Genomic DNA, 17,283 nt, shown 5'->3' with positions numbered 1-17,283 from the left:
CTTCTCTAAAGGAGAAAGATAAAAATACTTTTTTTTTCACCTGGGCACTTCGGATGGATGGCCAAGGGCTGTTTCCTTACAAATAGGGGTGAAGAGGAAGGGGAGGGGGAAAAAGGAGGAGGAGAATGAAAAGGAAGAGGAGCAGCAGCAGGAAGGAAGCAGAAGAAGAGGTGAAGGAGGAAGAAGGAGGAGGAAGAATCAGAAGAAGAATCAGAAGAATCAGAATCAGAAGAATCAGAATCAGAAGAATCAGAATCAGAAGAATCAGAATCAGAAGAATCAGAATCAGAAGAAGAAGAATCAGAAGAAGAAGAATCAGGATCAGAATCAGAAGAATCAGAATCAGAATCAGAATCAGAAGAACCAGAATCTGAATCCGAATTCGAATCAGAAGAATCAGAAGAAGAAGAAGGGAGGAGGAAAAGAAGGAGGAGAGGAGGAAGGGGGAGAAGGAAGAAGAGCAGTGGTGGGATTCCAAATCTTTTCCTATTGGTTCTATGAGAGTGCGCTTTGCACGTGCACTTGTACTTCGCACATGCATTAACTCTAATCTTTCTAGCCAATTGATTGGTGCAGATTGATTTACACTAGCAGATCTGTTCTCAACATGCCTCTGCTGACATTTGTCTTCTTGGGCTCTGTGCGGAATAGAAATAACTTATGTGGTCAAAGTATTTCCATTTAGGTCTTTGGCCATTGGGCAGTACTATCTTTTTGGAACCTAGAAACAAAACCAACCATATTTCAGGATCTACTTGTGACTTGGCAGGTCTGCCAGGGGAGGGAGAAAGAAAGGGACAGAGGCCCTTTGTGCATGAAAAAAACATGTCATTTCTCGACACCCTCGAATCCTGCTATGTTGCTTTACTCTGGCAGAGTGGAGATGGGAAGAATGAGCAAAGAACTTGGGTGTAGATGCTAAAAGTATATATAGTCCCTTCAAGGTCACCTAAAGTGTGAAGGTCATTTCAGCTTTCCAGTTAAAGTAAGCAGGCACCTCCAGGTCAACAGCAGCGATATGAGAAAATGCTGGAGGCAAATGATCACCTGAGCAACAACAGCAGAAATATAATCTCATGCGGCACGGGAGAAGGATAGATGAACCAGTCCAGATGTTTATCAGGAAAACCAGATGGATGGACAAGATACAGCAATTATTGATGTAGTGCTGGATGATCAGTTGGATAGTACTCAAAATGCTACTGAAGAAAATTGGACGATCTCTCAGAGCACAACCTGGTACTCATAACAGATTCAGCCTTCCGGACATCTAGTTGCTGATGCTACTCCACACGGTAGCCAGAATTCCAAAGTTGCAAGGAGAGAATGGCAGTGGGATCACGGAAGGAAGCATGAAACGAAAAAAAAAAGTTGATGAAACTTAATATTATATGGAGAAAGCAGTAATAACTCTGATTAGTTTCAGAGTTCTAATTCTATAATTTCAAAGGAGTTCAAGAATAAACCTGTCTGTCTATCTGCCATCCATCCACCCATCCACCCATCCATCCATCCATCATCTCTCTACCTCTACCGTATTTTCCCTGAAAACATGACCTACTCCAAAAGTAAGCCCTAGCTTGATTTTTAAAAGTGCACTCAAAATAAGCCCTAATTAAGACCCGATCGATCAGGAGCTCTGTTATCAGTTGCAGAGGCCTTCAAGAAAGCTTTATTGGCCTTGCTGTCCGGCCCCAGAAAAACTTCCTGAAGGCCCCTGATAGGAAAAAGGAGGCTGGGGGTGGGTGGGGGTGGGGGGGTGACGCATGCAAGTAAGATGAGTCAGTGGACAACACCCTGAAAATAAGACCTGGTGCCTTTTTGGTGGTAAAAATATAAGACAGGGTCTTATTATCGGAAACACAGTATCTATCTATCTATCTATCTATCTATCTATCTATCTATCTATCTATCTATCTATCTATCTATCTATCATCTATCTATCTATCATGCATCCATGCATCCATCCATCCATCCATCCATCCATCCATCCATCCATCCATCCATCCATCCATCATCTGTTCACTCTGTCTCTGTTTCTCATCTGTCTGTCCATCCATCCATCCACCCACCCACCATGTCTCTCCCCTAATGTTATCTATTTATCTGTCTGTCTGTCTGTCTGTCTGTCTGTCTGTCTATCTATTCATCCCCTCTTTCTCTCCCTCTCTTTCTCTCTCTCTCTCTCTCTCTGTGTGTCTCTCTCTCTGTCTCTTTGTCTCTCTGTCTCTCTCTGTCTCTGTCTCTCTCTCTTACACACACACACACACAAAACCTCCTTACAACCTACCTATTGTGGAAGGTATTTTGGGGAAACAGAAAACAAAAAAAGAGAAGAAAAAGACTAAAACATTTCCCCACCATCAACACACACATGATCATAGATTAACTCCAAGATTTACATCAAACCAAGAATCAAGTAAACAATGCCCCAATTAAGGAACGGCCAAACAAACTAACAGTAAATGGTCTAAACAAAGGACCCCCAAGACCACTGCCATCAACACTGATGGGACAATCCACTAGAATATAAATTTAGAGCAATCCCCACTCCTTACTAGCACTGATGATATTACCTAGTTTTGGTTAATGAAACATCTGTAAGAGAACAACCAGGCTCCGGGAGCACCAAGCACCCCTCATCCCTCCCTCCCTGCCTCTCTTGAGTGACTTTTCTAGTTTGTAGCATTAAAATATAAAATCAGCCACACAATAGGCAAAATAAGATATAGTTTCCAAATTCTATACCTGAATTACCCCTTAATCAAATTTTGGTGTCCTTTTCTCTGAGGGTGGTAGGAAAGCGCAGCGATGAAGGAGATAAAAAGTGGTTTCAAAATGCAGAAGAAACTTGGCACTGTGTATAGGCCAGATGCAGAACTTTTACTCAAATCTTAATTTCTCGCCCTAATCTCAAACCACGCAGTTAATGCAACAGAGATCACATTCCAGTACAGATGGCTGAAATACCAAGTTATAAATAACCCCAGTATTGACCATATGCTAGTTAATATATTAAGCACTCAGTGATGTAGATGCAAATATCTCAAAAGAGAAGAAGAAAATGAATATCAAGCAGATTGTGATCATCTGAACTAATAAACTGAGTGAATACTACTGTGAGCAGCTATGCCAGCATGGGAAGCCCCCCCCCCCCCTAGAAAAATGAAATATTTTGGGGAATATTAAGAGGCAGAATATTATATTTCCCCAAAGGAGAAATGGAGAAACATGTTCTTAAAGGCAGAAAGCAACCCCCAGTCTTTCTTAATGGTCTCCAGCAGATGCCTGAAATCTGTAAATTAAGGACTACCTGTACTGTCAATTTCCTCAGTATAGCAAAAATGGGTAATTTTTTTAATGCTCAACCTACCAGCTGATGCTGATTGGGAATTCTGGGATTGTTATCCCAAGTACAGGTAGTCCTTGACTTATGACCACAATTGAGCCCCCCCAAAATTCTGTACTTAAGCGAGACATTTGTTAAGTGAGTTTCGCCCCATTTTATGACCTTTCTTGTCACAGTTGTTAAGTGAATCACTGCAGTTGATAAGTCAGCAGCCCAGTTGTTAAGTAAATCTGGCTTCCCCATTAACTTGGTCAAAAGTTACTTGGTTTTGTAAGTTGGGGACGACCTATATCCTGAAATCTCAATGTTCTATGAGGTACCCTAGGAAAAAGCTCTCTCACATAAATTCTTTCTTCAATTTCACATTTCTCAAGATGGTCGACCTCCAACTAAGTTACACACACAGCTTTTTTGATGAAAAGTGGTTCGTTTGGTAAAATACTGTTCTGCCCTAAACCACTAAGATTATTAAACTACCTGTACTTTGGAGGGTGCCAGGTGAAGGCTACTTTAAAGAGCATCACTTATGTCCCCAACCAGGGGTGGGATTTAAAACTTTTAGCAATCGGTTTTCTGCCTGGTTGCTGGGTGGGCATGGCCATGGTGGGCGTGGCTTACTCAGACTCCTGCACCATGGCAGGGGAGGAGTTTTTGCCCTGCCCAGGCTCTGGAGGCTTTCCTTGAGCCTCCAGGAGGGCGAAAATGGCCTCCCCCAAGCTCCGGAGGCCCTCCAGAGGCCAGAAATGGGCCCGTTTCCAGATTTCTGGAACTTCTAGTACGCCCGTTTTTCACCCTCCCAAAGCCTCTGCATAGGCCCTGCACTTACCTGGCATCCAAATCAGGCCGCATGGAGACTCTGGGGAGGGGTTGGGGGCAGGCCCAGCCAGTCCTTGCAACTACCAGTTCGCTGAACCAGGTGTAAAATTAGCATCTGGTTCACCCTAACCAGTCTGATTCCCGCCTCTGTCCCCAACCCCCTGGTCCATGGACTGGCATCAGTCTGCAGCATGCCACAAAACAAGTCTGTGCAAACAAGCGAAGTCCCATCCGCAGGATGCAGACAGCACGCAAAACCACGCTCCCCCCTCTGGTCCGTGGGAAAAGCTGCCACCATGGAACTGGTCCCTGGTGCCCCAAAATGTTGCAGACGCTGACTTATTTGATTCCAAACAAGGCCGCTTCAAAAATTCAAGTACGTCAGAACTCACAAGGCTGGTGCGGGAGGCTGTGTGTTGTGATCCACGGTGAAATGGTTCACGTTGCCATTCTCATCACTGATCAGGACTTCTGCCAAAGGAGAACAGCAGCTGGACCTAGAGAGGGGATAAACATAGAAGATGGCCATGGGTGGGTTGCTGCCAGTTTTACTACTGGTTCGCAACCCGTGCTCAATGTGTGCATGCGTGCCAGACACTAAAAACCAAAATGGCGGTGGCCCAGCAGCAGCAAAGGAACTGATTTGGGGGTGTAGCAGGCCTGGGTCGCTGCTGGTTCTGCGACCCAGGCCTGAATTCCACTGCCGGTTCAGCTGAACCGGGCTGAACCAGGAGCAACCCACCTCTGAAGATGACTAAGCAGGAGATGGTAAATTGACACCAGTGGTGGGATTCAAATAATTTACCAACCAGTTCACTGCCCTAATGACCAGCTGGGTACACGGGGCTTGGTGATCATGTGATCATGTGGGCATGGCCAAGTCAATGTCACTCAGGTCGATGGGCGCTTTGTCTTAGTTGTTACAATGGTCAGAAGGGTTAACCGGAGAGGCAGTTTCTGTAAGCAGGGCAATAAGGATTAGGCTAGAAACAACACCATAATATTTCCTTCCTGCCTTTCTTACAGGATTAGCCCTGTGAAGTGGGAAAAAAACAAAATGAGATTTCTTCCAACAATCGGTTCTCCAAACTGCTTAGAAAGTTACCAACCGGTTCTCCCGAATAGGTGCGAACTGGCTGAATCCCACCACTAATTGACACCTTAAGAGCTTTCTGAAAGGCTGGTAGAGTCAGAGGGCAATATGACATGCCAAAGATGAGGTGTGCAACCCAAAAGGACACATTTTCCGGGTCCTCCTAGATATTTTCATTGATTGGTGAAATTATAAATACCATCAACATAAAATGAAGCTTGCTCACAGGCTGAAATGCTCCAAGTAAATGAGATGAAGAGAGGAGAGAGGTAAGGGAAGAAGAGAGGGTTAGGCGAGAGGGTGGGGAAGGGGGGAAGAGGAGGAGAGAAAGAAGGAGTGGAAAGGGGAGAGAGGAGAAGGAGAGATGAAGGGGAAGTAGAGAAGACAAGAGTGACAGAGGGAAGAAAGGAGGTAGGGAGATGGAGGAGAAAGGGAGAAGAAAGTGATGGATAGGGTACAAATATGGTGTATTGAGAGCAGAAGAGCCAATCATCATTTTTGGGGGTTGATGTAAGATATATTGATGTAAATATTTAATAATATAAAACAATGTTGGTTATGTAACAGTATGCATGTAGTTATTTGTTATGAAAATGAAAAATAAAATAAAAAAACACTTAAAAAAAGATACTTTCATGGATGGGAACTGGAGTGTTTTCCTCCTTCAGACCTGATGAAGCATACAGAAACAAATGGGAGAAACAATGGTCTTTCAGATATATTGGCCCCATGCCATGAAGTTGGTAGGTGATAACCAGCATCTTGGTTTCCACTCAGAAGCATAAGGAAGCCAGTGAAACATTTGTGTGTGTGTGTGGGATTTGTAAAGTAAACATAACATAATATGTCCATAACTGCTCCACCACAATCCGGATCAATTGCAGCTTCCAGATCGACTTCAAGGGAAGTCCCTTGTAACTCTCTCGTAGTAGCGTAGAGAAGGAATGTTGCTCAGTGGAGTTGCATGCGGAGATTCTTCAGTCAAATTCCTGGCATCTCACTATCTAGGTAGCAGGGAAAGACCCTTATTTCAAACTTCAGAACTGCCACAGTAAAGGCCAAGGTGATGCAAACAGCAACCCTCAATCTAATTTCAGAAGGCCTCTGCCAACAATCTGAACTTAGGGAAGAGATGGAAAGGGAAAGGGAGAAACGTTTCAGAAAGAGACTTTAAAAAAAGGTGATAACTCCTGTCCGGGGTCTTCTGCCATCTACTGTTTAACAGTTGCATACCAATAGCATACAATGCCCCAAATTACCTCCAAGACAGAATAATAGAATATTCGGTTGGAAGCAGTGGTGGGTTTCAAAATTGTTTAGAACCTCTTCTGTAGGTGTGGCCTGCTTTGTGGGAGTGGCTTGCCAGCCATGTGACAGGGTGGGCGTAGCCAACTTATAAAATGTGGTGAAACTCACTTAACAATGCTCTTGTTAGCAACCAAAATGTTGGCTCAGAAACTGTGGCATTGAAGCATGCAAGTCTTAAAGCTGTCATGTTACAAGACCCTTGCACCCCTAACCCTTTAGAAAAAAAACCCAAGGGTGTTCAAACTTGACAGCTTTAAGACTTGTGGACTTCAACTCCCAGAATTCCTCCTCTCGCTCTTCATCTTGATGATGTGCGGACGGGCGGGGGAGGAGGGAGCTGGAACCGGTTCTAAATGGCACTGTAGATTTGTGGAGCCTCTTCTATAGAAGAGCTTAGAACTGGCAAGAACCCACCCCTGGTTGGAAGGGACCTTGGAGGTTTTCTAGTCCCACCCCTTGCTCAGGCAGGAAACGCTATACCAATGATGGTTAACCTTTTCGGCACCGAGTGCTGAAACTGGAGTGCATGCATGCACACTGGAGCGCCGGAAGCCAGAAAAGTGCAGCTGGCCAGTGCACATGCGTGCGAGGGCCAGTTGCTCTTCTGGGTTCCGGTGTGTGCATGCGCACTGGACCAGCTGTCTGGCACCCATGCGCGCAATGCAACCTGGAAGAGCGCGTGCCCACAGAGAGGACTCTCCATGTCACCTCTAGCACATGGGTTCGCCATCACAGCCCTATCCCATTTCAGACAAATGGTTGTCCAATCTCTTCTTAAAAACCTCCAGTGTTGGAGCATTCACAATTTCTGGAGGCAAGCTGTTCCCCCTCACTAATTGTTCTCACTGCCGGGAAATTTCTCCTTAGTTCTAGGTTGCTTCTCCCCTTTGTTAGTTTCCATCCACAGATAATTGGTGTCTTTCAGTCTTTATCTGAACAAAATGTTCACCTCACTAGACCAGTGTTTCTCAAAGTTGGCAATTTTAAGACAAGCATGTCGGCTGGGGACTTCTGGGAGTTGAAGTCCAGGTGATTTAAAGTTGCCGAGATTGAGAAGCGTAGCAGTTAGAGGCAAGCTGGTAGGGATGATCGATTTTGCTTAAACAGCTTCTTCTTGTATTTAATTTACAGGATGGACAGAAGGACCAGAGAGAATGCCAAATGATGTTGTCTTGCAAGCCTTTTTAAAAAAAAACATTACTCATAAAATAATACTGGTGTCGTTGTGCCCCACCCCCAAGTGCGTACAGTATATGATTAATATATAGGACATTTCACAGAAGGGGTTACTTATTTCTTTCTGCGTGGAAAGGTGAAACGTGTAGAAGAAAAATGTTTAAAATGGGCCATGCGGTAAGAAATTTCAAATGTGTTGTACATGAGCTACTAGACACAGAGACAGACAGCAGGTGTGGTAGCTTAGGTTATAAACCAATGAGATAAATAGAAAAGATAAACACATCAATCTTTCTATCTTTCCCTGCAGCAGGCAGGGGTCCCATTGTGCTTTAAGACGGCCATTATTTTTGCCAGTATCAAAAAAGTCTACAATTATGGGTCTTGATGATTGTTGCCCAGTTGCGCTTACGTCCATCATTATGAAATGTTTTGAGAGGCCGATGAAGGACATTATTGTATCCAGTCTCCTTCCAGCATTTGACGCCCTTCAGTTTGCATACCGTCCAAATCGCTCTACAAGGGATGTTTTCAGTGGCAGAGCACTCGGGCCACCACTGATGCCCCCAACATTGAGTGACGTTGAGCTGGCCATGCCAGTTCTGGCCATGACAAACCCCCCCCCAGGTCAAAGACAACCCTGATGCAGCCCTCAATGAAAGGGTTTGACACCCCTGCTCTGGAACATCATCCCTGCAGAAATTAGACTGGTCTCCACTTTGGCAATCTTTCAGAAGGCCCTGAAGACGTGATTTTGCCAGCAGGCCTGGAGAACCCAAAGTGTGATGGAGCCAATAAAACAGCTCATTTAAACATGTGTTGAGGCAGGGGGTGCGTGGGTGATGGGTTATTACTTTTTATCTTTTATTAATCTTTTTTTTTATTTTAACCCCTCCCAATTTTCTGTTTTTTGCTGTTTCTAAGCTACCTAGTTGCAATATGTGGCTGTGAAGGTTGGACCCTAAGAAAGGCCAAGTGCCAAAGAAAGTAGGCCTTTGAACTCTGGTGCTGGAAAAGACTCCTGCGAGTTCCTTGGACTGCAAGTCGATCAAACAGGTCAGTCCTAAAGGAGATCAACCCTGACTGCTCTTTAGAAGGCCAGATCCTGAAGATGAAAGTCAAAGACTTTGGCCACCTAATGAGAAGGAAGGACTCCCTGGAGAAGAACCTAATGCTGGGAAAGATGGAGGGCAGAAGAAGAAGGGGACGACAGAGAATGAGGTGGCTGGATGGAGTCACTGAAGCAGTAGACATGAGCTTAGATGGACTCCAGAGGATGATAGAGGACAGGAAGGCCTGGAGGAACGTTGTCCATGGGTCGGATACGACTTCGCAACTAACAACAGCAACTCTTGGTTGTTTCAACATTCTTGTCCCAAAGGTGCTTTTTTCAAAAGCAACTGAACTTGCTTTGTTTTGCTTGAAGAAGACATTTCACTTCTCCTCCCTGAAGCTTCTTTCGCTCTGACTGAAGTCAGAACTGATAAACCTCCAAGTGGCCTCAATGGCTCTCCGAAAGAGTGCGAACGACCAGATGGCTGCAAGGAATATAAATCCTCCCATTCTCCACCATTCAGTCAGAACTGAAGAAGCTTCTTGGATGCGAATCGAAATGTTTTCAAGCCAAAGAAAGAAAGTCCAGTTGCCTTTTGAAAAAAACACCTTTGGGACAACCACGAGGAATGTTGTCCATGGGGTTGCGATGCGAGTCGGACACAACTTTGCAAACTAACAACAACAAAGCTGCCTGGAGTCGCTGTGAGCGAGTAGGCAGCTATACAAATGTTCTAAATAAATAAATAAAATAAGTACAATATTGCTCAAGTACACCTGGAGAGCAGCAGGTTGACAATTCTACATTCTGTAAAACAGAGGTACCAACTTGTAATCACAGGTGAGCTTCTTATTGCTACCCTCTTCTTCTGAGTGACAGGACAAAGCGCTGGGATCTGGGCTGATCTGGACACTAACAGCAGCACCTTCAGCCCCCTCAGCCGAAAATGTCATGTTCCAGATGTGTTGAGAGCAGTCGGGTCTTTGCTGGCTGTCAGCTCCACAAGGCATGTAGAATTGGAGAAAGTGATAGACTGGTGGGTTTTCTTCAGTTTCCTGAAGAAAGAGCACATATCTATTAATCCTCCTCCTGACTAGTAATTTAGATACAGGATAACAGAGTTGGAAGGGACCTTGTAGGTCATCTAGCTCAACCCCACACCCAAGCAGAGCAGAGGGGGTATTCAGCCGGTTCAGGCCAACCGGTAGTGGAAATTTTGAGTAGTTCAGAGAACCAGCAAATACCATCTCTGGCTCGCCCCACCCTCCCGCCCCCATTGTTCCCTATCTTATATTCCCTTGTTTTTTAGCTCAGCTGATTTACGTGGCAGAGCAGAATGCCGCACCGCAGCTGAGCTAAAAAAAACAGCTCAGCTCATCAGCGCTGACATGGAGGGTGGTCTTTGAGTGCTGTGTGTGCTCTCATATAACCGGTAGGAAAAGATTTGGAATCCCACCACTGGAGCAGGCCCTACACCATTTTTGACAGATGGCAGTCCAGTCTCTTTTTGAAAGCCTCCAGTGATGAAGCTCCCACAACTTCTGAAGGCAAAGCTGTTCCATTCGTTGTTTGTTCTCACTGTCAGAAAGTTCCTCCTTGTTTCTAGGTTGAATCTTTTCTTGGTCAGTTTCCATCCATCATTCCTTGTCTGCCCTTCAGGTGCTTTGGAAAATAGTTTGACCCCCTCCTTTCTGTGGCAGCCCCTCAAATATTGGAACACTGCTATCATGTTCCTCCTGGTCCTTCTCTTCACTAGACTAGCCATGCCCAGTTCCTGCAACCGTTCTTCATATGTTTTAGTGAACCAATCATCTTGTTTGCTCTTTGAATAGATTAACAGAGTTGGAAGAGACCTTGTAGGTCATCTAGTCCAACTCCCCAGCCCCCACCCAAGCAGGAGACCCTATCTACACCATTTCTGACAGGTGGCAATCCAATCTCTTCTTGAAAGTCTCAAGTGATGAAGCTCCCACAACTTCTGAAGGCAACTTCTGTTCCATTGGTTGATTGCTCACTGTCAGAAAATTTCTCATTTCCAGGTTGAATCTCTCCATGATTGGTTTCCATTCATTATTCCTTGTCTGTCCTTCAGGTGCCTTGGAAAATAGCTTGACCCCCTCCTCTCTATGTCAGCCCCTCAAATATTGGAACACTGCTATCATGTCTCCCCTGGTCCTTCTCTTCACTAGACCAGCCATGCCCAGTTCATCATATGTTTTAGCCTCCAGTCCCCTAGTCATCCTGGGTGCTCTTCTCTGCATTCTTTCTAGTCTCCACATCGTTTTTATAATGTGGTGACCAAAACTGGATGCAGTACTCTAGGTGTGGTCTTACAAGGGCTTTCTAAATGGTATTTGGGCTTTAATTGAACAATAATCCCATATAGCTGATCTCAATAAGCAAATCTGAGATTGATGTGAAAGCAACCAGGTATCTGAGGACTGTGGGTAGACTGGGAAATTGAATCCCCATCTTGGAAAAGAGTAAGAAGGGCTACTTATTTCTGCATGATTGCCAAGAAAAATTAAATGGAGATGTCCATATTGTCCCTAGCAAAATTAATGTGACTTTAATCATCTATAAATTTTACTAGCCTCTTTGCTGCTATCCCCTTGATACAGAATGCTAGGCTGGGAGACCTACGAAAGCCTCGAAGATGTACTGTGACTGTATTTAGAGGAAAAACCTAACTCAGTGTTAAGTGTGGATCAAGTAGGGACGTGGTGGCTCAGTGGCTAAGACGCTGAGTTTGTCAATCATAAAGGTCGCGGGTTCTGCGGTTCGAATCCATAGCGCTGCGTAACAGAATGAGCTCCCGTTACTTTTCCCAGCTTTTGCCAACCTAGCAGTTCTAAAGCATGTAAAAATGCAAGTAGAAAAATAGGAACCACCTTTGGTGGGAAGGTAACAGTGTTCCATGCGCCTTTGGTGTTTAGTCATGCCAGCCACATGATCACATGAGACTTCTTCGGACAGTGCTGGCTCTTCGGCTTTGAAATGGAGACGAGCACCGTCCCCTAATGTTGGGAAGGGCTAACACACATGTGCGAGGGGAACCTTTACCTTTACCTAAGTGTGGATCAAAGATTAATTCATGCACGCCACTAATGCAGGGAATACAGAAATGCACATATAGGTATTTTGCTGGTCGCTTTTTTATGTGGTCTTTTTATTTGGGTAGTGTAATGTTTCTCAGCCTTGGCAAGATAAGTGGACTTCAACTCCCAGAATTCCCCAGTTAGACGTGCTGGTTTGGGAATTCTGAGAGTTGAAGTTCAAACATCCTAGTTACCAAGTTAAGAAACATTGGGCTAGATAAAGGTTTTCTTCCTCTTTTCCCCTTAAATCAATACAATACAATACAATAGCAGACTTGGAAGGGAACTTGGAGGTCTTCTAGTCCAGCCCCCTGCCTAGGCAGGAAACCCTATACCATTTCAGACAAATGGTTATCCAACATCTTCTTAAAGACTTCCAGTGTTGGGGCATTCACAACTTCTGGAGGCAAGTTGTTCCACTGATTAATTGTTCTAGTTGTCAGGAAATTTCTCCTTAATTCTAAGTTGCTTCTCTCCTTGATTAGTTTCCACCCATTCCATCCATCAAGTAAACCAGAAAGATCAGGAACATGGAATTGGACTGTGAACTATTGTCTGCAAATTGAGAAACCTTCCACCCAATCTTTTGATTTAAATTTAGCTAATTTAAAACGAAGTAGTGGCTCCATTTTAACCTGTGCTTGTATTTTTTCTTGTTTTTCAGAGGAGCAACAGTTGTTTCTCCTAAGACAGGGGGGTCAAACTGGCAGCCCATGCCGTCAGCCGGATGCGTCAAACGCAGGCCACGCCCAGCCCAGCTCCGCAAAGTGGGAAAACATCACGATATGTCAAGTGTCAGCAACGTGCCACCATGAGTTTGACACCTGTGTGTCCTAAGATATTGGTCTGAATAGTGATAAGGCAGAGAACCAAAACTGGAACTATAAAACTAAGAACAAAAAAACCTCCCCAAGATTGCAGGTTATGTGTTAGGCTTGGAAGCCATCTTTTGCACTGGGCCTTCAGGCCTGCCACATTCAATGCTGTGGGAGAATGGAAGGGGGGATTATATGGAGTATGAGAGATATATAGTCAAAATAACATTCCTTTCTCAGAGAGTCAAGGACACTTTGCCCTGTACCTGGAATGGTGTGACTGGGAGACATCTCCAGTTGGGACGGTACCTGATTGGATCATGTGATGGACATGTGGGTGCTGGGCAGGGACTTGGACTTTCATTTGGGTGGGGAAAACCTGGAAACTTTCAGGTTCGGGTTTTCCCAGATGTGCCAAAACAACATCTCTAATAAAGTGGAACTTTGAGGGACTTCAAGCCTCGGAGTCTTCTTTCATTGGGGGGGGGGGTGTTACTTGGAACCCTGACACTACGATGCTCTCCTTGGCTGAGGAATTCTGGGAATTGAAGTCCGTGTATCTTTTCAGAAGTTTGAGAGTAATCCATGAGAGTAAAGGAGACTCACCAAGGCTGTTTTGGGAATGACAGAGAGGAGCAGAGTCATGTAGTTTTGCGATGAACTGGTTTTCGCTGTAAATGTTGCAAGACTGAAAGAAAGATTAGTGGTGATTGTTAATAATGTACGGATGTCTTTGGAAGGGTGATATGAAAAGCCCCCCAACCTTTAGACCAGGGGTCCCCAACTCCCAGGCTGTGGCCCAGTACTGGGCTGTGACTTATTTGGAACCGGGTCACATAAGCAATGGGCAAGACTGCTTGTAGACTGTAGATAAATGTTGGAATAAATGGAAAGTTGTCTGGCATGAATGGTTGAAATGGTTTTCTAACAACTGGGTTTATATATTGTCCTAAACCATAATATAATTACTTGGGTTTTGGCTTAGTGTGCTGTCCAAACCCAGCCATTATGGTTTAGAAATTGGATTTGGTAAAAGGAGGGGAAAGCTACTTTTATACCAATACTGGCAGTAAGTCCTCGACTTACAACCACAATTGAGCCCAACATTTCTGTTGCTAAGCGAGAACTGTTAAATGAGTTTTGCCCCATTTTAGGACCTTTCCTGCCACAGCTGTTAAATGAATCCCTGCAGTTGTTAAATTAGCAACATAGTGTCAGACCTGCCAAAACTTAGACATTCAGGAAAGAAAGACCCTCGACTCCATTTGATTGAAGTGAGAGATTCTTTGACTAAAGTTAAGTGGTTGCAGAGAAAGTAAAGCTAGATCTGAACATTCCCATGCAAAGGTTACACTTTGCCCCCTTTCCCTGGCCCTCCCCTCTTGACCAGTGTCCTCGGAGGCAGGTGTATTCCTATTTGGCACTGTTCTGATCGAGGCTTCCCAAGAACATGAAGCAAACTCCTTGTCCTGAAACCCCCTCCTTTTATTAATTTACTGTAAATTCTTCTCATTCGTATCCAGCAAAGTCCTTCAAGGGAAGATTTACAGTCACAGACCTTATCTGGCTTGGAGAGCTGACAGGCCGATACTTGACAAGGAGTCTTGGAGAGTCACAAACCAATTAAGTGAACTAATTGTCTCCTGCAAACTCCTTTCACTCCCCTTTTATTTCCTCTGGGAGGGGCCATTCATTGTCCATCTGTGGCCTTACTCCCATGTTGGCCCCTGTTCTTTAGCTGTTCCCTTCGTCTGGGAACTCTGCGCATGCGCACACTGGGAATAGGCTCCAGCTGTTCGTTTGCCTCACTGTTGTCTGACTCTGAAGGCAGCTAATATCTGTCAGATGGCCCTGGCCCCCTCTCTGCCTCCGACACAGAGCCCTCATCAGAGCCTTCCCCAGACTCCAGGACTGGCCCATGTTCTTCCCCAATCTCCTCCATGTCCGAATCTGCTGCCATCTCCACTGGCCGGCCACAACAGGCACCTCTGTTTTTTGTCCATGTGTCATCCTCTCGCTATTTGTCTTCTCATTCCCAGGCCCCATGTTACTGCCCCAAATTCCTACCCCCCTACTCTGTTGCATTTATGCAAGGATGCATAAATTTATGGCAGGATGCTAGCAAAGTGAAGAAGCAGAAAATGGCAGACCTGACAGACGATTTCTAAACTATTGCTATCCTACCTTGAGGCAAAGTTGGAATCCTTGGCAGGTGCCACAAACGTTGCCATCAGAGTGGTGCTCTCGCCTTTCCTCAGGAAACCTTGTACAGGTCTAAAGCTCTGCATGAAGCCCAAGTCATCCCGGACATTAAAGGTGAACATTGCATCTGATCCATCATTCACCACCTGTGCAGAGAATTCTAGGCTCCCACCGGGCAACAATGTACCTTGGAAATATAATAGGACAGGTCTGTCAAACTCAAGGCACGAGAGCTGGATACAGCCTGCGGGGTGATTAGATCTGGCCCACGGGGGTGGCTTGGAAATAGCAAAGGACCAGCCTGCAGTGCCTCTGCTAGCAAAAATGGGGGATGGGAGAAGCTCTTTAAAATTTGCTGGGGAGGTGTTGTAGCTAAGGTGTGTAGGTCACATTCGCTGGGCATCCATAATTTTTATTCCCTAAGGCTCACTTGCAGGTTTCCATCGAGCTGAAATACCGCTGGAAACAAAACAGACATTAGAGGCTGGGAACAGGTTTTGTAGCATGGTTGCCGACTTCCCTTTTGATTCTGTTTCAGCAACTGCTAAGAAAGGAAATGCAAAAAGGAAAACTAGCTGTTTGGTTCCCGAACAGCGAAGCCAACAGATGTGCTTGTCCTGTGGTCTGTGGGCATTGCATTTTATATCAGCAGGGTTGTCTGCTTTGAATAGTAAAATGGAGAATGCTCCTGGTTTAAAAAAAAATTTTTTTGGGGGGTAAAGACTCCTCCCATTTTTTTTTCTGGGATGAGAATTAATTGGAACCTTCAGGGAAGACTGGATGGGTAATTCTGGGAGGTGACGTCCCCATGTCTTAACGTTTCCAAGTTTGAAAAATATGGTTGTGTATACCCTTGGTATGCAGCCCCTTTGACCGCAAGGTGATCTGTGCTGCTGGAGAAGACTCCTGCGAGTCCCTTGGACTGCAAGGCGATCAAACTGGTCAGTCCTAGAGGAGATCAACCCTGACTGCTCTTTAGAAGGCCAGACCCTGAAGAGGAAACTCAAAGACTTTGGCCACCTAATGAGAAGGAAAGACTCCCTGGAGAAGAGCCTAATGCTGGGAAAGATGGAGGGCAAAAGAAGAAGGGGACGATAGAGAATGAGGTGGATGGATGGAGTCACCGAAGCAGTTGGCGTGAGCTTAAATGGACTCCAGAGGATGATAGAGGATAAGAAGGCCTGGAAGAACGTTGTCCATGGGTCAGATACGACTTCGCAACTAATAACAACAACTCTTGGTTGTTTCAACATTCTTGTCCCAAAGGTGCTTTTCTTCAAAAGCAACTGGACTTTCTTTGTTTTGCTTGAAGAAGACATTTCACTTCTCCTCCAAGAAGCTTCTTTGACTCTGACTGAAGTGAGAACTGATAAACCTCCAAGTGGCCTCAATGGCTCTCCGAAAGAGTGCCAACGACCAGATGGCTGCAAGGAATATAAATCCTCCCATTCTCCACCATTCAGTCAGAACTGAAGAAGCTTCTTGGATGAGAATCGAAATGTCTTCAAACAAAAGAAAGAAAGTCCAGTTGCCTTTTGAAAAAAAAACCCACCTTTGGGACACCCATGACCTGGATGACTGAGGATCTCCATAGACTTTCAACATTTGTCTTAGAGGTCTCTGTGGGTTCTGAAGGGAAGGTAGGTAGATGTAGCATCAATTGAAGAGCATCAATGTAGCTCTGGGTTGAACTGTAGAGTCCTTGAGGCTTTCTGTTCTTTGTTGTTTGCTTGTAGATGTTTTGTTCTCTGACTAGGTCAGAGCTAATTACTTAGTTGGCAACATCTGTTGTATAATCAGGGAACAAAATGTCTGCAAACAACCAACCAAGGACTCCACACTAGATCTGTCTATGGAGATTCTCCATCATCCAGTTCATCCCGCAAAGGTGGTTTTTCCAAAAGGCAACTGGACTTCCTTGGGTTTTTTTTTTCTTAACGTTTTGCTTCTCATCCAAAAAGTTTCTTCAGTTCTGAAATGAAGAAGAGCCGTAGAAGCAAACTGTTAATGATAAAACCAAGGAAGTCCAGATGCCTTTTGGGGAAAAAAAAACACCTTTGGGGGTTCACTAGATCTGACTTGCAAAAATTCAAATGGCCAATAGGTGGCAGCAAATTCTTTTATATTTCTATTTCTGTACCTCTTCACTGCCATCTGGTGGACCTTCGCTTTCGGCTCACAACTCTAGAAATCGACAGGTCAGGGCTGTCAAACTCAAGGCCTGCAGGCAGGATCCAGCCCATGGGCCTGCCCAGGAAACAGCGAAGAAGCAATCTGAAGTGCCTTTGTCAGCAAAAATGGAGCTCAGGAGGGCCATGTGCATTTTCACTGGCAGAGGGACAGGGCAAAGCAGTGTACTGGGGCCCCTATGA

The 17,283-nt window shown here is 45.0% G+C and overlaps 1 protein-coding gene across 2 annotated transcripts in view; it reads right to left on the bottom strand.

Annotated features, from left to right (window-relative positions):
* Positions 1-719: 719 nt before the first annotated feature.
* Positions 720-17,283, bottom strand: part of LOC116504336 — a 33,798-nt gene continuing 17,234 nt past the window's right edge. For both annotated transcript variants that reach the window (XM_032211295.1, XM_032211296.1), the window contains 5 exons: positions 14,894-15,098; positions 13,316-13,397; positions 9,625-9,851; positions 4,558-4,662; positions 720-1,283 (listed from right to left, as the gene is read on the bottom strand). In XM_032211295.1, the coding sequence (XP_032067186.1) occupies positions 1,271-1,283; positions 4,558-4,662; positions 9,625-9,851; positions 13,316-13,397; positions 14,894-15,098 (632 nt within the window). In that variant the 3' untranslated portion in view covers positions 720-1,270. The remainder of the gene's footprint in view (positions 1,284-4,557; positions 4,663-9,624; positions 9,852-13,315; positions 13,398-14,893; positions 15,099-17,283) is intronic.

Source organism: Thamnophis elegans, chromosome 2 (genome assembly GCF_009769535.1).
Source record: "Thamnophis elegans isolate rThaEle1 chromosome 2, rThaEle1.pri, whole genome shotgun sequence".
NCBI classification, from domain to species: Eukaryota; Metazoa; Chordata; class Lepidosauria; order Squamata; family Colubridae; genus Thamnophis; species Thamnophis elegans.
This window is presented reverse-complemented; position numbering and strand designations above follow the sequence as displayed.